This window comes from Desmodus rotundus, chromosome 13 (genome assembly GCF_022682495.2).
Source record: "Desmodus rotundus isolate HL8 chromosome 13, HLdesRot8A.1, whole genome shotgun sequence".
NCBI classification, from domain to species: Eukaryota; Metazoa; Chordata; class Mammalia; order Chiroptera; family Phyllostomidae; genus Desmodus; species Desmodus rotundus.
The window spans coordinates 30,605,948-30,632,958 of NC_071399.1; the positions used below are offsets into that span (position 1 = coordinate 30,605,948).

Consider the following 27,011-nt stretch of genomic DNA (forward strand, 5'->3'; position numbering starts at 1 on the left):
CATGACATAGCCTTTAACATGTAGGTCACCAAAGAAATTATGAGTCTGCGTAACTCGTATAGTTTATTTGCCCTTTCAGACGTAGTAATTCACAATGGAAGACTGAGATTTGCATTACTCAAGGCTTTTATTTTAATTAGCTATTTCAAAATCATATATTACATGTGATTAAAAAGGGATGCTCAGAGTATCACTGGTGTTCTTTTTGAGCCCTGCATCCCTGAGTCACAACTAAAATACCTACCTCTATATGGCAGGGTGACAGCCAGCATGGGATACCGTGTGACAGCAGTTGTAGAGGACCTGAATAGTGATATTTCAAAATTGATTTTATTTAGCAAAGTAAATGTGCAGCTTGTGATTTTTGCTTGTTATTCTAAAAATTAGTTTCTTTTTCTTAAAAACAGAGCCATTTACATAAAACGCTAGGCTGCCTAGAATGCGAAACAAACATCATGGTCTAAAAATGCCTTTTGTTCTGAAAAGTTGACCATAATTTAGTTATTCTTAGAATTGTCAATTCTTTGGAATTGCCTTCCAGGGCCAGAATTGGTACTAAAACCTCCCAAATGAGTAAAGCAGAGAAGGAAACATGAATGTCTTTGGTCTGAGATATCAGCTGGTGGGGACAGGTCGAGGGTCCTTTACTTCTATAATAGAGCCCACAGAAAGGCTTTAGGCCTTTATTTTTTATTTCAGATTTCCCTCAGTGGTTCTCATGACCCACGTGCTGCCCAGGGCAAAACTGAGCATCTGTTACCCACACGCTGGGTGTATTTCTATGGCAGAGACTCACAAGCAACTTGACCCCAAGATCCACAATTGTGCCCCTATAACCTCTTATCTGGTATCCCCTGCCATTAAGGCATTTACTGATAGCTTAAGGGAACAGTTCCAGGAAATTCATTTTTATAACTTCCCTCCAATTGAATAAAGATAAGCCTCTGAGATTTTATCAACATTTCATAAGAGAAAACTCCAGAATCACCAGATAGCCATGTTCAGCTTCAGTCATTGGATTCCCTGTCGAATAGGAAGTTTTGAGAAACTCTTAAGTAGAAAATCCTGGACTGCTTCAGCCCTTGTTGGGTTTCTGCCAGCTAAGCTCCTATGGTAGGTAGACAAATAAATACTGTACAAATGAATGAGTCTTCGCCTGGTTGGGTTTTCCTTTTGGTACCTGTAGGAGTGAAATGGAGTTTAGCAGAGTTTAAAGAGCAGAGATGTGTTTGTGAACCTGGCTCAGAAGCAGGAAACTTGTGGGGAGTGGGGTAGTGACAGAGAGAAGGCCAATCTGGAGCCCCAGTGACTGGGAGCTGCCTCACCTTTGGGCCTTCCTAGTCTGGGGACTAACCTAGCAGCTCTGGGCAGCTCTGGGGACCCCTGCACCCCCGAGAACCTCCATTCTTCTCTGTCCGGTCTGGTGATCTGGAGTGGTCTCACAATCATTGCCGAGTTCCTTTTTTGGAGTTTTTTTCCCACAGTGCTGCTATGCAGCACTACATTGTGAGTTGACATGCCAGTGCCATTGGATTGTTATCTATGGTAGTTAATGTAAGGTTGATTAAATGGACACCATCACCACCAACAAAACAGCAGGAATTGGGTACCTACTACTCTATTTCATCGATTCTGAGATGCCCATTTATTAGTATTTTAACAACTCCAAAATTGGGGTAGATCTAACAATTGATGATGTGTCAACATACAGTCAGTGCTGTTCCTTATTTCCTAAGGTCAGTTTTACAACTGATGTGGTCTCAGTGAAATGCAGTCTCTATCAGGTTCATTGAGAGGGTCTCGTCCTACCCCTGAAGTGCTCATGGGTACTGGGGAGACATACATGTAAAGGACTACAAGGAAACACAATAAATGTCTCAACAGAGGCATGTAGGCAAACATTGTTTCTAATTCTCACATGAGGATGTATATATTTATTGATTCCACAGAGAGGGGAAATGGAAGAGAGAGAGGGAGGGAGAGAGAGGGAGGGAGAGACAGAGAGACAGAGAGAGAGACTGGATGTCTCTTGAATGCTCACTGACGGGGGACCAAAATGCAACCTATGCATGTGCCCTGACTGGCACTTGAACCCATGACTAACCATTTTATGGGACAACACTCCAACCAACTGAACCACACTGGCCAGGGCCACGTAGTCAACATTTTATGAAAACCTAGGTAGGGAGCAGTCGGTGCTCACCTGGGGATTGGACAAGAGATGGTGATGTGAGTGAGGTACACTTCTTGAGCCTCTCAGTACTCGTATTTGTGCATTTTGAATGAACCTTCTGGAGCACAGGTTTAAGGTTTTGGCCATCAAAACCCAGAATGTGAAGCAAACTATGAACACGGGTTGATTTAAAATGTTAAGAGGTTATGAGAATGCATGCTGAAAATTGCCTAAAATGCGAGCCAGGGTAAGAAACAAAACCATAATTTCAGGAGTCTGGATTGTTCTCAATTGTTCCCACTTCCAAAATATAAAATTAAGAACAGTTTACTGTCTTGGAGGGACCTTTCAGATTTCACTTACAAAACACCTATTTTCAGATGCAGTATTAAAAAGATTTTATTTATTTTTATAGAGAGGGGAAGGAAGGGAGAGAGAGAGAGAGAGAAACATCGGCCAGTTGCCTCTTGCACACCCCCAACTGGGGATAGTGCCCTGACTGGGAATCAAACCAGGGACCTTTGGTTCACAGGCTGATGCTCAGTCCACTGAGCCACACCAGTCAGGGCTCAGATGCAGTTGTTTTATGCAGAAGATCTCCATGGCAATGGAGCCAAGAGGAGTGTATTGTTTAAAAATAGACTTCACATGATCACAATACTATTAACAGTATGGTTTTATTTTCAAGAAACATATCACTTGAAGCAGAATTTAGCTATGCATTTTTATCTCAGACTTAACAGCTCATTAAAATTATTTCTATCATACCCTCTTACATTCTGTCCACAATACCTCTATTTTGGTTTAAAATTTGGATTCTTCTAAGGAAATTGCAAATGTAGGTAGGTACTGTCATATGTTTGTCTTTTAGTGTGTTGTAAGTTTTATGTAATGGAAATTGAAGTTGGGTGCTAATTTTGACATCCTTGCAGGTTATATTAAGCCTCCCAATTCAGTTTTCAATCTGTAAAGTGGGGATGATACCTGATTGTTTTTAGCACCTGGTGGGCATTTGAACATGTTAGCTCCATTCTTCTCCAGCTTTTATTATGTGCTTGAATTCTTTTCCATGTAGTTCTGGCATTAATTTATATGCTAGAAATGAACTACAAGGAATGTTTAGTTGTTGACTGTTCTTTAAATGAACATTCAAGCTTTAATTGAGTTAAAAATCAGCTCTTTAGGACTTGGGCTTGAAAATAAGCCCCTTCATTTATTTACTTTTTGCACAAATGTCTTTTAAACAATTTTTTTTTGCATGCCTGCATTTCCCTGGGAATGAGAGGGCCAAAGCATGGACTCTGCCCTCCTAAGCCATCTCCCATGGTCTCAGGTCTTCAACTCCTAAATCAGAAGTGTGACATTTTCTTCGCCTTGCAAATATGTTGTGTTCTGTTCACATAATCTCTTGGAGAGTCCATTTCAAAAAGTATACGTGACAGTCTTTGCTTTTTGGACTAAGCAATGCTCTGATGTGTTCTACTCCAGGACTGCTGTCTTGTCTGTTAGGGCAAGAGAGATGGACCACAGGACAAGGAGGTGATAGCACCATTAGCACAAATGCAGATACCGCGCACGTTAAGACTGTGTTCATAATAACAGGGTAGGACTTTTCCCATTATTAGGTGAAGATGCCAAAATCATTTCAGTTCAAATATGGACCTCAGTTTACAAAAGTTCTTCTACTTACAGACTTTTTCCTTTCATTTCCAGGGTGGTGGTTGTGCTGGCTCTGGCTGTGGGAAATGTGACTGCCACGGAGTGAAGGGACAAAAGGTAAGTAGCCGAAACTTCAATGACAATTCCTTTTGAGTTGCCACCAATGTGGAATTTATTAGAAAGTACATTTAAACTAATCAAGTAATCAGCAATTCATGTTAAAGCCTTATTACTACTTTAATATTTTCCCCAGAGTAATACAAATGAAGCAAAACCAGGTTTAACATTATTGCTAAAAAATCTTAACAATTACTCCTCAAAGATTGTAATAATTAGTGGCAATTAATGTAAGAAAAGGATTTCATTTGTTTTTCTCCTTTGACTCAAGAAGGAACAAGTGTGTTGGAAGAAAATCTGTTGTCCATAGTATTCTTTGGAATTAATGTATAAGAATAAAACTTAGCTTTTTTTCTGAAAAATAAGAAATTTCTATTGAGTTTGTGGGCTCTCCATTGAAATCATTATGCTAAATAATACTTAATTTATAACATACTTGTCTAGATTTATTTACAACAACAGTAAATATTTTATGTGTCCCAAATGTAAAGTTAAAATATTTTTCGGCAGCCAAGCACTCTTCTTCCCTCTCATTAAGAATCACAGCTCGTTTTCTTTGGAAGGCAAGTCATATCTGTGCATTTCAGATATGAGAGAGGAAGCCTGTGTGGTTTTTACCCAGGGACAATGTATATCCTTAAACTCTCTGGGAGTCACCATGGAAACCAGGCATGGCAGTGAGAAATCATGGGCAGTAAACCAGTCAGCCTCCCGTGTGGAAGCACGCGGCCGGCTGAGGTGGTGTGGACTGCAGTGAGCCGCTGTGGACCACTGCCTGCTCACGGGGAGCTGAGGGCATCATCTGGGCCAGCATGAGAATTTTTCTCTCACTCACAGCCTGCTTGAAGTGAGGGGGTCTCAGACTCACAGGTTTGAAATTCAGCAAATTCTGTTTTACAGAAAACGGCGTCATTTCTTTTTTAACTACTTGCTAAAATACCTATGTTATTCTTTAAAAACACATGCTGATGGTAGGCGGCACTGGTGTTGCCTGGATAGTTTTTAGATAAATGAAAGATGTGAAAACATTTTTGTATTTCATTATCAACTTTATCAACTATTGGGCTGGCCAAAAAGCCCATTTAGTTTTTTCCATAAAATAAAAGACATGTTTTTCATTTTCACTAAAAACTTTATTGATTTGGGTATTTTGAGTATGTTGCTATCTCCCACATGGTATAACATTCTCCATTAATGTCTCAGTTTGATTGCTATCAACTTCAGCTGGGCTACCCAACTATGGAGTATCGTCCAGTGAGAAATCTCCAGCAGGAAACTTCACAAACCACTTTTGACACATTTGATCAGTCACAGCACCTTCTGCACACACTGCACGAATCTTTTTTGGCATTTCAGTTGCATTTTTACTTTCTTGAAATAATAAAGCATAATATACCAATAAAGTTGCTTATTTTCTTCCATTTTCAATATTAAAATGGCTACACATAAATTCACCATTCTTGGTAAGTTTTTTTTTTAAATGCACACTTATATATAGCTGTCACAATACAATCTAGCAAAACTGTTTGAAATTGAGTTAAAGACAACTAAGTGCTACTAGAGCCATCTTACAGAAAAAAACCAAATGAACTTTTTGGCTAATCCAGTAAAATTCATCTTCATGAGCTGTTCATTCTCTTACTTGGGGAGTTTTTCTAGCTAGGTCAGGTGTGCATTCTCAAGAGTTATTTTAAAGTTAGAGCAAGTATGTTCATACCACAAAGATCCTTTTTTTAAAAAAAAAAGATCTAACTTGAATTACATATAAGTTGTAAAAAAATTCTTACAACTATAAAAAGTAAAACATTCAGATGTCAACAAATATGAAATGAAGGCCTATATCAACACTACTAAGTTTTTCTTGTAACTTAAAGCATCAGGATTTGGAGAGGGGCAGGCAGAACTGCCATTTCTCACTCTTAAAAAGGCAGGGGCCAGCCCACTGACTTTCTTGATTTCCTCTCCCAAGTAGCCCCTGACCCTGGGGGCACTCACACTTGGCTCTGGTGCTTTTCAGACTTCCTGTTCTGTACATGCATTTTCTAGCCTGATTTATTTTAATTTTTACCGAAATCCACACATTAATATGTAACTAAGTAGATTAATCCACCTATATCTTTCCAGATATTTTCAGCTAACTTCTTCATAACTTGATGGCAGCTACTCAGGGACTTAGCCCACTTCACAGTTCAAAGTTGCTCAAACATTTTTAGAAAAGGCAGGGTCACATCTGAGTCACAGACAGCACCTAGCACCCAACCCAACAAGGAAAGGGTCTTTAAACATTTCTTGTCAGAGTTGAGCCTTGATGAAACCCTTGCCGTGGCCCATATACACTCATCTGGCTTCATTTGGTGTTAAGTGTGACATTCAGGAGGCCCTGCTTCCATTTTGGCTTGGAAAGGTCAAGCAAGGGCAGGAGAGTGTTAAAGAAGATGTGCCCTTAGATTGTGACACTTTCTTGTGATGAGGGCTCAGGTCAGTCAGCCTGCTACTGTGACCAACCCAAGCCTTAAAATCGGAAAACCCCAGAGCTCCTGTTGGGACTGGGGTAGAAGGTGTAGAATTCTGCACTTCCTAGCAAGTAAATCAGATGCACAGGGCCTAGGACCTCCATGATCTTTCCTGGCTGGATCTGGTTCCCTTGCAGTCTCCTCCATTGCCCATTTTCAACTTTTTGTGTTATTATTAAATAAAGACTACTTAAAATAATAACTTACTGGGTGGCTGGCTTTAATGAATTAAACTATTCAAAGACTAATTATTGAATGTATTCAAAGGCCTCTTGAAATTAGGGGAATGGCTAAATGATTTAGAATTATATCTTTTTAACAAAAATTAAAGATCTGTCTTTTACCCTTTTGAGCATAAAGATTTCAGGTCCCATGGTTCACATAGTATGAGCAAGGAAGTTGTCCTTCCTCTCATGGAAAGAGGAAATTTTAAACTTCCACTTATTGTCTTGGAAGTGATGTTAACATAATTAGTTTTACGATGTGATACACCTAGAGCTTGACTGAGCTGGGATTTCAGATCCGGTTCCATTTCTCTCTTCCCAAGGTCAGATAACAAAGAAATTTATTCTTGGCTGACAGGTCAGTAAAAGAAGTTGGTCTTCTGCAGCTGCTACCGACTCCCACCCATTCTCAAAGCAAGTCCTAGACAGGCTAATCGGGTATAAATGCAAAAAGAATGAAGGGTTTAGAACCACAATTTAAATCTGTGGTTCAAAGTGCAGGCTTACTTTTTGAGCTACTAATGAATGTCTTCAACTGTCATAGGAGGTTTTTGCTACTCTCAAATGTCTACAAATTAAATGAATTTTGACTTTTATTAAAAAATAGGATAATAGCAGCCACATAACCCAGAAAGGATTAAAGTTACCTAACTGGGACAGAGTGTTACTGCCTTAGAAATTTGGAAATCATTGTTTCAGAGACATGTCTTTTCCACATCTTGAAAAAACACTTTGACATACTGGCTGTTTAGAAGTCACCAGTGGAAATTGGAATATCTCCAGTATAAATTGCCAAATCTCTTTTGGCTAAGTTTTGCTTTCCATGGAGATGTGATTAATTGACAGAATGCCTTATATTCTCCAGATAGCTGAGTAAATGTTGATGCAGCAGATCCTTGGTCATTGTATAATCCCACAGTTACCAATGTAACGCTGGGTATCTTATTCTGAGTTCAGCAGTTAAAGTCATGAGTCTTTCACTGGATCTTAGCGTCTTTGCTGAATTGTTTATTTTCCCGTTTCCCTGGCTGGCCACTCAGGTCTTCAGCTGTTTTCTCTTAGGTAATTAATTTGGGGTTGTACACAATGGCTTTGTGTTCTTCCTGAGGCCCCAGCAGTGTGGGAATGTTATCTACTTAAACTGATTAGGGTTTTGAATCTGCGCCTACTCAGAACTAGCCAAAAGTTAAGCTCCTCTTTTGCTTGATAACCTGATTTTCTCAACTGTTTGAGATGATAGGAAAGGCCACATATTCCCAGAAGTTACAGCTATATACTTAGAAGTTAACCATTTAGATTTTGCTAAACGAGAGCTTGCTTAAGAAGTTTTTCAAATAGTTTAACCATGGGAGTCCACATTTATGTAAAGCTGTCATTATATTCTATGACTGCAGTATCCGAAAAAATGAACTTCACATTAAACTAGAGGTAAGACATAGGCATGTTAAGTCAATAACAAGTTAAGTGTTAATTATCAAGTTCTAGGAGAAATGGTAAAGAAAACAAATTCTACAGTTCTGAGAAGGAAGGAATCCCTGTGACCTAAAATCATAAATAAAAGGGGCAGCTTGGATGGATAGGATCCAGGCAAATTATGTGTTCACTAATGCACCAGACTTACTTGGGTATGGAATAGGTTTGTCTGTCACACGTGTGCATAAAGACACAGGCTGAATTTAACTACACTAATCAGAGAAAGCACCTCTGTGGGTAGTTGATAAATGCAATCGTAGAAAAGGTTTGATAGTTCCTAGTGTACTGACACTTAAAAGGGACATTCCCAACTCATAGTCTCGGAAGCTCAGAGAGTCTTAAATAACTGAAATTACAGTAATTCTTATGAACAGTGGGAACTGCGTGGGTACCTCACGTCTTCTCAGAATACTTTAACCTGCTGATATCCAGATCCTCGCCAACAACGTGGGAAAGAAGCACGTTACTGTGTTATTACGAATGAGATGGTTTACGTATCACGGCCCCTCTCCCCGTTCTGGGGCTGCGCAGCAGCGATGTGGTCATCAGCTAGTATAGTCCTAGACTGCATTCAAGGCAGAGAACTTTGAAAGTGGAATTTCTCTCTTTTTGTCTAAAATGTGTACCTTATGTGGTTTGAAAGAGCTGGAGAAATCTGGCCAATCTGGAAGTAATTCTGTTTCTGGCCCTGGGAATCTAGGAAGATGTTAATGTTGCTTTAGCACTAAGTTTGTGCAGGATACTCTTTTCTTTTACTGTGGTCAATGATTTGTAGACTTACCGGCCATTTAGCTCCTATACATACTGACACAGTCAATAGATATTCAACATCAGACCTACATGTAAACCTGTCTGAATGTTAACATTAAATTATGTACTCTGCTTATAAACAACAGATTTTGGCCAGCAGGGAAAAATCCTGGCTTTGGAATATTAGAGCAAGAAAGAGAAAGGGCTTGATGTATATTGAACTTCTACCTTGGGTAAGGCATGGCACTGAATGCTTTCTGTGCTTATTATTATTATACCCACCATGTGCTAGTAGCACCCTCCCTCCCCCAATTGTGACAACCCAAATATCTCCAGATGTGGCCAGTGTCTCCTAGGGGATGGGGGGAGCAGGGAGCAAAGTCAGCCTGGACTGAGAGCCACTGAACTAGCCTAATCTCTTGCAGTGAATAAGAGGCCAGTAACAGGATTCAAGTGCTATCATAGCACTAATCAGTTTTCACTTTTCAAGATAAGAAGATCCTAATCTGAAAGAACCCAACACAATGAACTTGTGGTTCAGAGTATCCTAGAGTCTTGAGCAAGCTCCTGTTGCTCCAAAGCTGAATCCATGGTATATATGCTGCTCCCCTGGCCACCAGCCAAGGAAAGCTCACCTGAAGCCTTTCTCTGAATGAGTAGCGATGAGGGGCTACTGGAAGACCACAAAGAAAAGAGCCTATTCCTTCAGGGCCATGGGCAGACCTCCCAGTTCCTGTTCTAGAGAAGCATCCACTAGGGCAGGAGTGTCAAACTCATTTTCACCAGGGGCCACATCAGCCTTGCGGTTACCTTCAAAGGGCTGAATGTAATTTCAACTCCTTAACAATTAAAGAGTAGTTACATTTATACAGTCTTAAAATTATTTTGGCCCTTTGAAGGCAACCACGAGCCTGATGTGGCCCCCAGTAAAAATGAGTCTGATACCCCTGCACTAAGACTTCCATCTGGAAGATGGAAGATAACCACAAGTTAAACAGATAACCACAGGGAGCCAACTTGTCAGTGACATGGAGCAGGTCAGAGGTCATCTGCCCAACTCTGAGCCCTGCCTCCATCGGAGGGACCTTAGGGGAAGCCCAGCCCAGAATGCAGCATTCATTCCATTGCATTCAGACCATGTTTATGTTTTACAGCATTCAGGGCAGACTGAATTGAGGGTTTCTTAGGCCTGTGTCAAAGAGATGCACGTACATAGTGAGGATTGCGCCCCTCCACTCCCTTCCTTCAGGAAATCCTGGCATATACTCTATCCTGTAGGAAATTCCTCACTCTGGTTAAAAGGGAGTAACCTTTGTTACTTAATGGGCATGTCTCCTTGATTTCCCAGGAGGTGAATATGGCCATGCAGTTTGTCCATTCTGGACACAGTCAAAAGACTATAGTGACCAACAGGAATAGAGTGTTGTGTATGTTGTACTTCATTTATTGACTAGTTATTCTTTTTTCATTCCCAGTTATTCATTGTACCTGTGTAGAATAGATTTGGGTCCTCAAGGATTATTAACTAATACGATTATCTTTCATTTTTATCAGAATATTAAAAAATTTCCCCATAAATTAAATTATATTAACCATTGTTCTGGATGTCAAAGGTATCATATTTCTATTTAATTTTTTCTCAAGTAAATGAAAGTAAATATTTTCATGTAGGCTCTTTGAAACTTTGGATTAATTAACTTGTTTGGACTAACAGTGAATTATTAATAACAATAACTTATTTATTAAGCACTTACTCTGTGAGAGGTTTGTAGTACATTTGAATTAGTGAAAATTTCAAAATCTAGTCTATTTCAAAAGAAATTTCATTTTCTTCTACAGTGTGTAATATATAGAGTCAAAATGTAGTAAAAACTGCTACTTAGTATAAAATATTGGGAGACTTATTTAATTAAAACTAAGATTTGTTTAGTTAGTGCATCGAGTGTATTTGATATTATTCTACTATTTATGAGACTGATTGGACATCTTTATTTTCATGTGTTTTGAGCACTCACGAAAGTCAACAGTGTCTAGTTCAGCCTTTCCCAAAATGTGGTCCTCCAGTCACCTTGGGATGTCAGTAAATGCTTCCTTTGGGACAGAGTGTGGAAGAGCATTCCAAGGACAGATGAGTTTGGGGAACTGCGCGTTGTGGTTGAGTAGATGTCTGTTATTTCCACTCTAGGAACCTTTTAAGGGATGGCACGTCATGTACAGTCCCCCAAACCTATTTGATCACAGATACCACGTATTTCTCACCTCAGGAGCAGCCCGTAGGAAACAATGTTTTATTGAATAAAAGCCATGATTCTAGTGTGAATTTCACCATCTGTTCGCCGACTGTGTTTTGTCAAGTGATTTTGATCAAGTTAACCTATTAAAAAAGGGAAATGAACTTTGATCCTGAAGTTTTCTAGTGTTGCTAAAAGGGTCAAGCAAAAGGTGTTGTACATAAATGAACTTTGGAAATTTGAAATGTTATCTGTGTGTACCTGTCATTTTAGCAGTAGTTGAATTTAAAAGTTGTGATAAAATGAGGAAAGAGTTTGCTTGCTTGTCCAGTCCTGGGCAGGTTCCTAGTCGTAAGCATACAGGCACAGATCGTACGTGCACAAGTGGAAAGTAGGAGACCTGGGCAATGGACATGCGCCACCTGTGGCAGAACTCTCCTGGAACCCAAATTAAAGAGATATTAGGATGTTTTTAGAATCACAGCACTATTGTTAGGAAGTGTGTTTGTAGCTTTTGGAAGCTTTCAGTAGAGGAAAAATGAAATGTCCTCACTTGGGAGGTCTGTCTGGAAACATCGTCCAATTTCTAGTCAGTGTTGTGATTTTATCTTCCATTTCCAGAATCATCATCCCTTGAAATATAAGGGAAACCAGCTCTCCCTTTATTCACTTCCCCAGCGTTTTGTTAACTGCTTTTCCTGATGTACAGCACGTTACAGTTACAAGCGTTGTCCAAACTCCTGTTCTCCCCTGGCCAATTTTTCTTGTTCTAGATATTATTTAAAAGGGAACCTTTGAGGCACGTCACTTACTTTTTGCCTTATCATGGGTTTCAGCCCTCCAGAGTGTCTACTTTAATCACTTTAGGGCCCACTGGTGTTCACCGCAGGACCCGATGGCATGTTAGCTGGTTATTTGGGTCAGTACATGTTTTTTTTCTGGTGTCTTGTAATACCAGATTGATTCCAGATGTCTCCTATTTCCTATTTCCACATATTGCACATGAATCATCATCTGGCAGAATCATTGTGAGAATCAATATCGGTTTCCACATTTACCTACTTTTGTCTTTTTGATAGTTCTTTGAAAATAAAGAATTTTAAAAAATGCCTGAATCCAAGGATAAAGTATCAACAATATACCGTAGGGAAACCACTAAAAATGGATTTATGCAAAGTGGCTTATCTTATTATGCACACAAGGCCCACCATTGGACGCGACTGAAACATAACTGCCCCATCCCACAGGAGGCACAGGGAGCTGCACTTCCCCTGGTTTCCATTTCGTCTTCTTATTTCTCTCCATTACCTAAAATCTGCTCCTTTGCCCTGTGCTTCTGAGACCTGTTAAGCCTGTGATAGATTATAATGATAAAAATCTACGTTTTTTTAATTTGCAACTATATTTGGAACATACCTCCTCAAGAGCAGCTTCAAAAACAGTGAGTTAAATTTTTTTCCACGTTTACAAGGAGTAGTAAAAAATTAAATGTCTTGAATGGAATTTTGGTGTCCTGTGACTTTTGAAGCCCAGAACACCTCATGTGAGTGTGCGCTGTCGTCAGTATGCTGGGCCCCGACAGTCTTTGTCTTGACTATTAATGGAAAAAATAATTTTTTCTAAATATGATCCCGACACAACATTGAGCGGCAGGAACGGAGCTTTCTTTTAGAAAGTGCAAAATGAGCCTGTACGCTGTAATTCAAGATGGAAGACTTAAACCGCGCCCTGACAAATGAAAAGCGGGCAGTTGGCTTTCCCTCCTGTTTGTTGGTACAGTGTTTCCAGACAGCACGTAATGATGCAAGATAATGATGTAGTGTAGGCGTGGGGAACTGCACCCACAAAAATGATATTAACAGAACCCTCTTGCTTGTGAAGTGGTTCAGCACAATGTGCAATTAAACGTAGGAAGAATTAGTCAGAGGTAAGAAGCAAACCAGATGACTGTGAGGAAGTGGTGCCCCTTTGTCTTCTTTTCCCTTTGGCAAACCCATTAGAAATGTTAACGGTATACCCAAACACCGCACGCATGTGGCTTAGGCTGCCTCCACTGGTTAGCTGCATAGTGTTATAAAAGTATAATGCTTACCTGGCCACAAATTCTATTAACTCTAGATTTTTTCACATGAAAAGCCAAAATGAGGAGCTAATAACAATTCTTGGCTAATCTCTAAATGCTGTCATGAAATCATTCCTGGTTTAAAGTCCTTCAATAAGGGTTCTCCTTCATTACTGTGAGGTTATGCCCACCCACATGCTTGTAGGCCAACCTACAAAGAGATGAAAGATGCTTTTGGTAATGAATGATAGATATGAATCTCTTAGACCTGTCTTATTAGATCCTGAGGATTTGCCTAAAGAACTTTTTATGGATGTCTCATGGTAACATGTGAGGGCCATATGTTGCTTCACTGGTTGTAGGTAAGAAATCCAAGGCTCTAAGTTGATGTGAATTCTGAGGTCTCTAAAGGTAGCTAAATGCTTGATGTTGAAGTGGTTTTCCCTAGAAGGTTGGTAAAGGAATTAAGTCTGTTTATAGTAGGTCCAGTGAGCTGCTGTGACCACCATCCTACCCCATCCCATTCCCCCTTCACTCCATGGGTCTTCTTGAGCTCCGCTCCGTAGTGGAAGTGTGCCCGTGGATTTAGGCGTGGTTATAGCAAGATAGGCATGTCACCTGTCCTTGGGATCTTATTGTGGCAGGGAAAACATTAAACAAGGAACAGCATCAGTAAACCCCCGGAGCTTGCTCCACTTTGCTCCAAACAAACTTTGCTCCGAACTCAGAAGAATAAAAAGAAGGCAGTGCCGTGAGAGTGAGCCCCGTAGGGACTGGAGTGGAGCTGGGGTCATAGGTCAGGGACCTAAAATTCAGGCAACACACTCAGTGCGTTAGGCCCCCAGTTTTGTTTCCCTAATTTTCATCACGTTTGCCCTGATTGGGAGTAGAAAACTGGACACAGGAAACTGCCACGGACAATTGTGCCCCTTGCCCCAAACTGATCTTCTAATACATAAAAGATCCCAAATCAGTAAAGTGCATATTTTCATGAAAGTGGAGTTATTTGGCAAAAAGCAGAAGGTGTGTCTTTCCGTCTCTCTAAGCCCTTGGGAGTTACTGTTTTCTTAAGCTGGGCCTCTTCTCTCCGATCTGATCTGTGTTTCATGGGTGAGGTGGGAGGTACCTGGAAGAGTCTTGCTCCAGGTTGCCTGTCTGCTAACCCCGGAGGCCAGGCAATGGTATGTTTTCTACATCGGGCAGAGCGCATCTTCTCCTGGTTCACGACACTTAGCAGACACTGCTGTAGAAACCCTCCGGCCATGGCTGATGTGGATGGTGAGTGTTGGATTCTGCCTCTCCCCTTAAGGAGCTGGAGGACCAGGGCTTTGGTGTCTCAACTCAGACAGAGAGGCACTTGGTAAGGAGCAGGCATCACCTCATGGGACTCTGGACCACACAGGCTGTGCCCTGGGAGCACCCGCAGAGGCAGTGGCCCCTCTGTCCCAGAAGGGCCCACTGGGGGCGTCCTGGCCCCCTGGGGGCTGCATCCCATCGGGATGTGAAACATGCAGTTCCTTGCAGGAGATGGTGACCTGACAGCTCATTGAATGCCTTGCCTGCCAAGGCAGGAGTAATCTGTGTCTGGGGGAAGAACTCCCAGAAAAAGCTAATAATAACACTCTAAAGTATGATTGGGAGTCATGAAGTAGAACAGTGTTTTTCTTTTTTATGGACATTAGATTGCTGGTCTCTGCTGAGGAACTCAGTGTTTCAGGCCCTTGCGGGTCCGAGGCCATGAGGACAGGAGCCGAAACCCAGATTTCGGGTGGCATGCCACCACTGCCTCAAAGGGGAGTCTGACTTCCACAGGGGATTCTGAAGATAGGACGAGTCCCCAGGTGTTGACCCAGAGTCGGGGGACATCACACTGCTCGCTGCATGGCCCATACTGTACCCCTTACCTATTTCTCTTACACAATTTGGCTCTTTGCCCTTCTCCCACTGTGAATTCCCAATCCTTTCTCATTCGTTGTCTGGCTTTCCTTCCTCTGCTCACCTGCACAGGTAAACCTATTTTACTTTCCAGTAGCTCGTGGCACACCTCTTGTGATACACGTTCTTTGTATCTCATGTGCGTGCCTGCAGACACATGCATACATGTGCACACATACACTTTTTCCTAGCGCCCCCCCCCCCCCCCCCGCCATGCTCCTTACCCACTGACTGATGGGATTGCTCCCTGCCCTCTGGCTTCAAGCCTGGGTTTTAAAAAACTTTTTTCAGGGTCGGCAGTTTTGGAAGTAGCTGCTGTGGGTCCCATCACAGCTGTGGTGCTGTGGGATTTGCGCAGGGAGAATGGGAGGGCCAAGGGGAGAGGATATGAAGTCAGAGCTAGCAGCCACTTGAAGGTGAACAGCACTGGTGAGTTTTACAGAGGCAGCCATCTGGGTCAAGGGACAGCTAGAGCAGGGTGGACATGACAGAGGGGACAGGGAGCCTGAGAGTTTACTTGAGGATGAGATTTATTTTGTATTGCCTCTTGGACACGCCCCACAGACTTGCCTTCTAAGGATGAAGACGTGTGGCAGCTGTGTTTATGTGTGTGTCCTTCTGAATGGGCAACTATTTCTCCATCTGAAAAAGCCTGGACATGCTGATTTCAATTGAAAATCTCCACCAGGGAAGACTTGGCCTTCCAAACTTAATTCTTTCTATCCCCTGGTTTCAGCTGCGCCCGTAGATGCAAGGAGGAACTGCAATGCTGTGCTTCCCTGACCTTTCTGGAGTAGAATGTTATTTTACCAAGAGGAACTTTGGTATGCAATAAATGTCAGAGAGCTCCATTAATCTGAAGCGGAGGAAGGTCAGGCCCATAATGGGTTATTACTTTACAAGTAGACATTTCCTCAGTGTTGAATACTTTTCCAATGATGTATGCTGAGAAAAAGAGGAACTGTGAGTCAGCAGCACTTACCCAAGACGCCTTCATCACTAGTTTTTCAAGCCCGCTGATGTGAAAATTAAAGTTTCTTGAGTCCCAATTGCCATCTGGTCCTTTTCCCCTGAATTGAAGCAATTATGGCTGAGACCTTTTGTGATTTCTTGCTTCAGTGTCTTTTTTTTTTTTTCCATTTACGGATCTATTCAGTTCCTCATACTTTATTTCTGAAATTTTCCGTGGGGCTAAGAGGGCAGGGCTGGCGTGTGACTTTCTGAAGCAATTGCTGTGATGGTTTTCCCTAGCCTCGCAACCATTGGTCAGGTGTCATTGCTTTGGTCTTACTCCTGGGTAAGTACCCAGGACTGAATGGGAGGGATAAATAGATTGTAATTATGAAGATGTCCGTGGGAACAACCATTCATTTCCTTTGACATCTCACTCACTTGCCTTTATGAAGTTATGTTCTTATCCCAAAGTGTCTACCTTTCAAATATTTAAAACTAACGTTCCCCACCTGGAGGGTCTGTTTGTACTCTGGGGACCCATTACCTTCTAGGCTCTCTGGCCCATGGAAAGACACAGAGTGTAGCCAGTAGTAAAATAGGTGTCTTTGTGGGATGAATTCAGAAACATGTTCTGCATGACAAGTGATGTTTCCAACAAAGTAATCTGAAATGTGGTTTAAAATTCGATTTTTACAAAAAGTCATTTGCTTCATCCAGTGACAGAGAAGAACGCAAACGTGTCATCTTTTGTGTTGTCAGATATTTTGTTCCTGACACAGACACCTCTCTTCTGAGGCGTTTCCTGTGCTCGATCACATGGTTAAGTATAAGTTCTAGAGGAGTGCAGATAATCTGATTTCTGAAGCAAATCGTTTGCCATTTACCCAGCAGTTACTACATTGTGATTGTTTAGAGCTATAAGGAGCGGTGTCTGTTTCCTTATTTATGGCGCGTCATGTTTTCCTGGCATCCGATACCCCGGCACAGTGGGTGACTTTTAGATGTTTGTGTCCCAGAAGTCCTGGGTGGCCAGGCTCTGCCCTTGGAGTATATTCAGGGATCTGGGAAGGGCGGAGTGAGCTGTGGTTTTAACCATCCACCAGCAGGACTCCGTGGCTCCTCATAAGCCCTGATATAGAGCCGGCGTCCTTTTATTACTGTATTTGTCATTCCGAAATTCTGGACCCAAATAATCAAGTACAACATTTTTACACGGACTATCAGACAGCTCTTACTGATTGCTTTTCATCTATTTCTTCACAGAAGGTGCTGACTCTCCCTGTGGAGAAGCACAGAGTTTGGGAACTTATTCTTTCAAGGATGCCCAGTGAGCACCCATTGGTTTGGAATTCTTGTGGGAGCTCATGAATTTCAAAAAATTAGCACTTTTATATCTGGTGAAGAGACAGGGCAGGGCACTTTTTAGGACACTTGACTGATGAGCCTTTTCTTGCCTGAGAAATCACCTTGGTCATTGTGGTCCTTGTGTCTTATGCCCCAGATCCCTCCACAGATCCCAGAGTGAGGAGGGGGCGGGGCGTTGACCGCAGGTGTGGCCTGACCTTCCTCCTAAGTATCTTCCCTCCCTCTCTCTGCCTAACAACACGTACACATTGGGTCATCTCTCCTCTAATTGAGTTTTTAAAACAATTTAAATACAGAATACATGGAAAAATGTCACACATTTGAAAACTCTACAATCTAACCAGGGGATATTCTCCACATTATCCTTTGAAGACAGGCTTGCAAATTTTGTTAATAGCATTGAGGTGCAGGGAACCTACCTGCTAGGAGAAGGCTACTTTTACGTATTTGAGAAATAGCCACTTATTGTATTAATTACCCACCATTATTTTGTATTGATTGTGCAATGATATGCTTTTCTTACCTATTCAGTTTGAAAATAAAAATCTTGACCAAAAAAAATATCCTTCAACATTTTGCTGAATTTCTTTCCTTGAGGGTCTGTATATGTTTTAAAAGAATTAATGGTGTTGACTGAATATAGGTTAAAATTCAGTTATTAATTCAGACTGATCTGACCACAACCTTTTCAAATCAACAAGGTTAAGTTAATAGTGCGTTTTGTGAAACCTCAAGCTTTACCAGCACCGTATTGTATTATAAGGGCAAAATTATTTGTCCCGTTTTAGCCTTCTTGGACCTGTTCTGTTCTTTTAGATTCTGAGCTTGATTAATGAAGCCTTGAAATTATTGCCGCATGCTGGGGAATGTTACTGGAGATGTGAGATAGCCAAGTAGCTTGGTTATAGGGAGAAGACGTAATTTGGGGATATCAGAACATGTGTGTGTTTTCAGATGCTTACGGGCTGAAAAGAAGAGAAGGGTCCTGGAGCCTCGTGCGAGTGCCCGAGTTGTGATGCGGTGGACTTACAGAACTCAGGCCAGCCTGGGAGGGTACACAGCGAATTCTGTGCTTGAAAAGAATGTCAGTAGTACTCATTCAGGAACAACACAAAACACTTGTGCACACGATAAAGGCGGAGTTTCCTAAAACACTCGGGTTTTTTATATACCCGAGAAATTCTTATTTTCGTAGGTCGAATTTAGACACAAAGCAAGAATGCGATAATTCATGCGTCATGACCGGCAGGAAGGTGCAAAAAGAAGACACTACATTTTCATTATTTTTTTTCTCCTTTAGACCCTATTTTTTAATTGTTGTTCAGTTACAGTTGTTTCTGTTTTCCCCGCACTACTCTCCCCGCCCTACCTATCCCCACCTCCCACATTCTCTTTTAAAGTATTCTGTGCCTTTATAGGAAATGCAGTTGATGTGATGGGCATAGAAACGATAATAAATGCAAAATATGTGTTTAAATTAATCCAAGTCAGAACAGTTTGGCTCACCACGTTGCTTGGTGTTTCCTGCAATGCGGAGCAGTGAAGCACTGGATCAAATCTGACCCTCAAAGAATCGTGCCAGAGAAGCGAGGCAGGTGGAACCCGCCTATCTTACAGATCGCAAACCTGATTTCCAGAGGATCTAAATGATTGGTGCTGGAGCTTGGACCAAAATCTTTTGGTTTCTAGGTCAAAGTTCTTGCCCCAACATGCAGCATTATCACCGCAGTCACTAAAATGAGAATGTAGAAGGTAAGATTCCCAGAAGCCCTGTTTGCTAACCCAGAGCAGAGGTACCTATTTTTGCAGTCAAATTTGAAAATAGGATTCCTAAACCTGCATCCTCTTGGTAGACTGATATTATGTCTTCGGATTCTTTCATGTTTTGTGTTTTCTTATTAACTCATGAGAATATTTCATGAACGCCTGCCGTGTGACATCTGGGCTAGGTGCTGGGGACCAGGGAATGCCCCATAGCAGGGCACCCCTGAAACCCAATTTTGGTAGATAATTGCATTTAACACATTTTTTTAAGAAAAAATTTTTTTCTTAATTGTCAATTGCAAATTTCTCTTAAGTTTAAACATGAAAAGTATCTTGCATGCTGTTTTGTGTTATTAATTGTAATTATTATTGTCAGGGTATTTTTTTCCCTGCATTTTTTATATGTACTGTTAGCACAGACAAAAAAAAAAATTCATGACCTAGATTGTGACACTTCCTGGCTATGTGTCCTAATTAGTTCAGGATGCACGCACTTCCAGAATCCTGTCACACACCCATATACATTTTCAAGTTCAAGTTAACCACATTCTCTACTATGGTAACATGAAAACCCTCCAGGGGCTATTTATTTAGGTATTGTGCATCAATTGGCATTTCTCAAATTCACTGATAAGGTAGAATGCATCTCTTTAAATCTCAGGGTGGTTGGTGTGGAGATAGGGAAAATAAAGCAAAAGGTGGTTTTGAGAAAATGATGTGTTTTTTCCTTGTTCACACTCAGAAAGCAGCTTCTAATTATTTTGTTGTCAATTATTTACTTAACTGCAATTTCTCACCGTTCCCAAAATCTTTAAATAGTGATAATCATTTAATTAAATTAAAATCTATATCATTTAAATAATGATATAGAATTTTGATAATTCACATGGAATCTTTTTAGAGAGAAAAGTTACTTGTGCTGGTGAGTAAAGGTGCAATTTTACATGCAGGTTCTCAGCAACTCTGAGGCATTATCATCCCCTTTCTGTGCCCCGAGTACAACTTGGTAGGCGTTCACTCCTTGCAGGGCCTATTTCTAGCTGGGTCATTTCGCTACCACTAGTTTAGCTCTGTGCTTGTTGGACAAGGCACCTCCTGCTGGGCCAGTGTGGAGCTGTGGTGTGCAGCGCGCTCGACCTCCCAGAGCCAGTCAGGTCCCAAGCTACAGTGTAGCACCTTTACTCTCTATGCTGTTTTTCTGCTTTAGAAGGCACTTTTAAGTCTATATGAGAAGCAGAATGTAAGGTAGCAGGTTTAGGCAGAAACATTTATGATTTTGATTTTCAGGAGCACCCCACGTCAGTAAATTAAGTTTTTAACAAGAGAGATTATGTTACCTCTTTTTTATGGAAACCACTAAAAACTGAATAGACTTTTGCCCCTTCACAATGGAAAGATCGGGAGAATGTATTAAATTACCTTAAGTATATGTTTCTTATAAATTTGTAGTGGAAGGGACCAAGGAAAGCCTTTAAATCAAATCTACTGACAACTGGATATTTAGTAATAGTTTGTTAGAGACTCCCTGCTGTCATACTTGTACCTGTTCTATGCATGTTTTGTAGGATTTAATTTTTCAGCATCTACTATTTCCATGCAGTCATTTAGAAAACTGAATTTCCTTATACCCTCCCCGTATATTGTTAGATTTAAATACTCTCAGTTTATAAAATGTATGGAAAAGCAGTCTGAAAAACATCCAGAATTCACATTATTTCTAGGGTCACAACATTTACCTGTCACGTAATAGCCTCGACATTCAGGTTACTAATTTTATATTTAGTTTTAATTACATTTTAATTTCTAATTAAAATTTTTCCTCTCAGAGTTTTATCTTTTAAGCATCATCAAATTGATTTCTTTTAACTATGCCCATGCTAATATCTTCAATGGCGCTGAATATTTAATATTACCATAATGAATATTTAAGGAAAAATGCTGAATGCTTCATGTTTCAGTGGGCGTTTCAATTTGGAAAAAAAGTGCAGTCCCGTAGCGCCCTCTAGTGGCAGTGAGCCATAACGCATGGGGACTTTTCCTTACACAAGCCATTCTGAAAGCCCATTCAATTTTTATTGCCTTTTAATTTAACAGGATCAATTAGGTGTAATAATTTTCTTCAAATCATTTTGTGACTAATTCTTCCACAGGAAAGGCATGTTTAGTTGATAGTTTCTATGGATGTGCTCATGGTGCTAGGGGATCGGAGGGGTCGGGTATGAATATCAATCAATATTTCAGGTAGAAGCAACCATCTCTAATTGACTGGGTGCTGGAGGTTGGAGACACTGTTTGGGCTGCAGAAATGGTTGAGAGCCAGCACTTAGGCTGAAGCAGAGAAGAAAATTAATGTGGATGAAGGATGGGGCAGGGGGAGGTGATGTCTACAGGAATTGACATTTGAATGTTTTAATAGAGAGTGAGGCCAAAGAATACAAATGTTTCCCAGAGAACACACTGCATTTGGTTGCAGTTTGTTGGGAAAATGGAAATAAGCTATTGATTAAAGATTAACTGTATCAGGGAACGTACACACAGGATTTGATTGAATACACCCACAAGACTTAGGAAAAATATTAACATATTTTTGTTTCTAATTTGGGAAGTTGACTACTTCAGGGGAGTGACTTAAAATATTTATACTTAAAATATTTTAAACAGATTACTGCTTTGGAGTAAGAATGAAAACAATTTAGACTTTTTTTCAGAAAGAGCACTCAGAGACAAATTATTGAAGCAAACACTTGCTGTTAGAGGTCCTTGCTACTGCTTGAGGCTGCTGTGTTGTCCATCAGTGGTGCTCAGCTTAAATCAGGGAGAGCGTCTGAAACTTTTATAAGTCCTAAGGACTTTTGGAAAAAATTTAATTTTGTTGCTGCCAACAACTTGTCAGCACTTGTTTGCTTATCATTTAAAAAAGTTTTTACTGGATTAATGAAGTTGGACAGTTTGTTTGCTTTTAGATGACTATAGGGGAAGAGTTTTAAACTGTTTATATTAATACAGCACTTGGGGCCCTTTTGAGTTATTCTTGCATTGAATGATAGTTCTTTAGAAAATATTTTTGTGAAGAACTCTTTGTAATTCATTTTTTTCTTACAAGCTGATGTGCAAAGTTGAATTTTTGGAGGGAAGAACGTATCTAGAATTTTATTTCTTTGCAAGTGTTGTCCATCAAACAATATTTATTGTACATTTCCTCTGTAACTGTCACTCTGCTAGTTTTGTACGATATATGATTTGAGCATTTAGGTTTACCAAGCAACTTCACAGCAATGTTGACATTCCTAGAATTGTGTCAGAATTCCTCATGGGCTTAAATAATGTTTTGCTATCAAGATTTATCCAATAGAAATCTGTCCTTGAACTTGGACGTTTGGAGATACGGAACGGTGGGCAGTCTGAAGGTGATGAACCATCTCCTGGGCATAGGCGGACCTTATCCATAAGATGGATGCCATCCACAGGGGTTGAGATTTTCCACTCGACCTCGCAGCAGAAAGTCCAGGGCAAACACTGCAGTCTAGGCTTGGTCACAGAAAGGCTTTTCGCTTTACTTCCAGCTCAGCTCCTGTTCCCAAACGTTAGCCCTTCTGTCTGTCCCATTCTTCATACAAACCTGGTCATCTGCAGCTTCAGAAGTGTCAGGAGCGAGTCACAACCATCCTGATGACGGTCAAAGGGAGGACAAACGAGGGGCATGTGGTAAGAGGCTAGGCGGGGTTTGCTTGCCCACACCAAAGTCCATTGTGTAGAAGAGGCGGCACGGGTGCAGAAGGTTCCTAGAAAGAGATGGACCTAATAGTGTATGAAGGTTGAGGAACTTCTTTTTCTTTTCCTTTTTAACACTCTCTGATTCTTTCATCTTTTAAATCTGTAAAGATGAGGAACGTCCTTATTTTTAGGAACAATCTCTTAAATGCTTTCCCCCTTATATAATTGCTAAAGCTCTTAACATATACCCATGTTGTTAATGGAGAGCCACTGCGTAAAGATTCCTAATATTGACTATCTCCGTGTAAATGTCACCAGGGCCTGAGAAAGAAACTGAGAGTTTGGGGAAGAAGATAAAGATTTGTAGTCATGCTTTTTTTGTTCATGATTACATTACTCTTTCCTGCTCTATATTAAAAGGTTAAATGCAAAAAACAATAGTAATTATAGTGTCTACATGAAACAGTCCTCAGCATTGTATCTAATTCATTAAAGAAATGTACTGTACTTTCAATTAACATGCACACATTCTTCTAAGAATCAAGTTACACATTTCATAGTGCAAAGGAGATTCAGAATTCATGTTTTCCCACAAGGAGAACTGGACCTTTTGGGGTTCTACTTGTGTATTTCCTCTCCCCTCCTCTCCTCTGCATCAATGGCAATACTTCTGCCGTAATGTCAAGCTTCGTGGCGTGGATGGAGCTCCCAGTGGGGCCTCATCACAGAGTTTTTCCATGACCCCGTCACCCTGACCATAGCCTTCCCCCAACTTTCCCAGCAGTACTGGTATTCAGGAAATGGTTATGCAGATGTCTGGTTGTTGCTGGGCTTGAGGAATTGGACTTGTGGAATTTTTGGCGGAGTTCCACTGTCACCCGTTGACTGTGACCTGTCATTTGAAATTGTTTCCTCATCACTGAATGGCTGGTAAGCTCTGGCTCCAAATGTGAATGCTTTCATTCCCTCAATTATTTGCAGCCCTGTTTGGAAATAGAAATCTCAAGGCCCCAGATGACAGAAAGAAACAGCTGATCCAGTGTCATGGCCTGACCGTGGCTTCCCGCCCTGCTGCTTCTTTGGCCAGTGGAGCATACAATACCGGGTTGAATGGTGCACAAGGGGCTTTAGACTGGGGAAGGGAGCTCAGGGATCCCATCCTGCCCCATGACCATATTTTACTACAGGTAGAATCCTCCTTGTGGTAAGCATCATGTTATACTACTGGTTGGTTCATGATCCATCCACCAACTTTTATTGAACTCAAAGTTTGTGCCAAATGCTGTGAATGAATAAAACATTGCCCTACCTTTGAAGTATTTACTTCTAAGAGGTGGACGCCCACCAGCAAAGTCTGTGGAGTTTACATCCCCTGTTGGGTTTGTTCCGCTTTCCAGTGAAGGAACCCAAGCTCATGAGCATGGCTCTACCCCTGCAGCCTGTGACTGGTGCTGGCACCCTGGCGACACTTCGGCTTCTGCATCGGGTCATTGTCAAGATCGGTGGTCATAGTGTTTTAAATGTGAAAAATTAAACAGCGTGGTGATCCCATGCTGACCACTGAAACAGGCATAAAATGACCTTTGATTGTAAGATTTGTGTTGACTGCTTATTTATTTGAAGTTGACTGTGTTAACTTCAGTTTTTGTTGCTGGTATTTATATTGTCCTCCAAAGTCAGGGGCTTCACAGTATTTCAACTTCAGCCATCCTTGGAGCTTATTTGTACTTGAATTTCTGACTTAAATAGGAAGAAGATTATAGTCTTTCATTTGACTTCATCATGAGCTGGTTTCTATGAGCATTTTAAGAGCAAGGGAAATAATTGATTAGTATAACAGAATCTGTTTTTCCCCATATTTTATGGATTTTTTGAAACTATGTCCTTGGTTTAGATAAAATATTAGGCAAAATTTTTAAGTTTCTCCATGCATGAAACTCTATTTCATGCCCAATTGAGAACGGCTAATTTTGATGCCAAGATTATTCTCCTTGGCTGTATTCTTTCATTTTTATAGGTGATGGCATTTTGTCCTTCCTCCTCAGATTCTGAATTTCACCGTTCGAGGACACGGTGGCTATCTCTTCTGTTGTTGGTGTATGACATTTTTTTTTGATAAGTGCAATACATTGCACTGACGTTCGAGAATAAAACTACGAAACGCTGTTGCATCAAAACCGTGTAATATTTTACAAGCTTCTCTTTCCTTTCCTCCATTTTAAACTTTCACTGCTGTGATAATAGTGGTCGTGGGCATGAATTATGTGGCCACCCTGTCCTTTGGGCCTTCCCTTTAGCACATATCATGGGAGATAGACGACTAGAGGGTCCTATAACTCAGTGGCTTTAACTGTGCACATTCTGCCTTGAGCTCCAGCATAAGGGTGTTCACGGTTGTTGTATCGCTTATCACAGCTGCAAAGTCTGGCTTAGAAACTACTGGCACCGTTCACCTTTGCACACTTGTGCAGCCCTTTGCTCTTCCTATAACCCCAGTGGAGATTTGCCAAAAGCTCAGAGGAATAATTTGGCCCACATAGAGCACATGCTATTTGGCAGCTAATTGAATAGCTATTTGAATGCTTATCCTGACTGTTTGCTCTGCTCCAGTGGCCACAGTAACCTCGACAGGGTACAGGACTTTAGATTATTCATGTGCACTTATGTCTGAACAAAAGATTAAAAAAGTTAAAAAAATATGTGGGAGACGGCAAGAACCATGTCGATAAAGGCGTCATTTCCTTTTCAGGTATTTAATTTCAAAACTCTTGGGATACACGGATTGCTTAAGCATTCCGGTGACATTTGGGAAAGAATGTGTTCTTGTGGTAAAAGCAAACTGTGGTAAAAACTGGAAATTTAGATTGCTGCATTCTGTTCCCAGGAGCATGCGAGAGTCACCCAGTGACATGTGACATGCCAGCTAAGGCATCGGAATCCCAATTGCCCTGTCTGTGAAATGGACATAAAAGGGACTAACTTCATGCCGGTCAATTGTTTAATATTTTGCTGGGAACCAGCTTGCTCTAGTGACCTAGAAAAAAAAAATGGACTCTGGTTCAGGCTGACCTCATTTCTATTTGTGGCTTTAGAGCTGACTCAGTGGGAAACTTGTAAGAAATCAGTTAATCTGGCTGTTGGCCTCCATGCATTCCATGATTAAAATGAGAATTATAAAATCTTATCTGCTCTGGATCTCATAATGATACCGCCAATATTAACTGAGTCCTAAAAATACTCCACCAAATGCATTAGAAAGCTCTTATGTTGGCGTGCCTTTCACATTTCCTTCCTATCTCCTATTAGGTTATTTGCGGATTCACAATTCAATGTTCATTAATTTCTTTAGCCAGCTGTTTGCAGTTCAGTTCAATTCTATTCTGGGTGGAGTTTTCCCACATCTGAATACAAGGGAAGAGGTTGATATGATAAGAGTTGCCATATATTGCTGTCGTCAGTGTTTTCTGCAGTTGCATCTCATTGTTGCTCTTTTAGGTGAATAATGAGTATATTTAAAGCAGCGTTACATTTGATCAGGTCTTGGTCTGAGACTGTTCTTCTTTCCCAGCTGTCACAGACCTCAGGGGAAGAAGCCAGCATTGTGTCAAATTTATGCTGAGGTTCTCTGGCATTAACAGCATTTCTTCTGTGCTGATGGTCCAAAGGGGTGTGCCAAACTGTAGGGCTCAGTTTTCTTTAATCCATTTTCTATTTTATTATGTCCTCTAGAGCTTGAAATAATCTCCTCCATGTTTTTTCACATGCTGTTTCTGGGTCCTGACTTACCCTTCTCATTAAACCTACACACCTTGGGCCAGTGGTTGGAGTCCCAAGTTCAGAACCAGGATGACTTTTAAAGTTCTTGCTCTGTCTCCTTTCATATTTGTAACCATGAAAAACTTTTAAGGAACTGCTGGTAATGTGCTATTTGGGGATAAAAGTTTATGTTATGTAATGTATAGCTTGTCAGTTTATTTTGTACTTTGAACTAACACAGCAGTGAGAAAAGGATGGGGCGCTCAGAAGTCCTGCCTGGATTCTCCAAAGAGCCCTCTGCTTTTGAAAATCAGCTAACCA

At 40.9% G+C, this 27,011-nt stretch overlaps 1 protein-coding gene across 1 annotated transcript in view; it reads left to right on the forward strand.

The window, feature by feature from the left end:
• COL4A1 (collagen type IV alpha 1 chain) overlaps positions 1–27,011 on the forward strand; it is a 152,021-nt gene that overhangs the window by 57,904 nt on the left and 67,106 nt on the right. Inside the window, exon 2 of the mRNA XM_053916317.1 lies at positions 3,887–3,949. Coding sequence (XP_053772292.1) covers positions 3,887–3,949 — 63 coding nt within the window. The remainder of the gene's footprint in view (positions 1–3,886; positions 3,950–27,011) is intronic.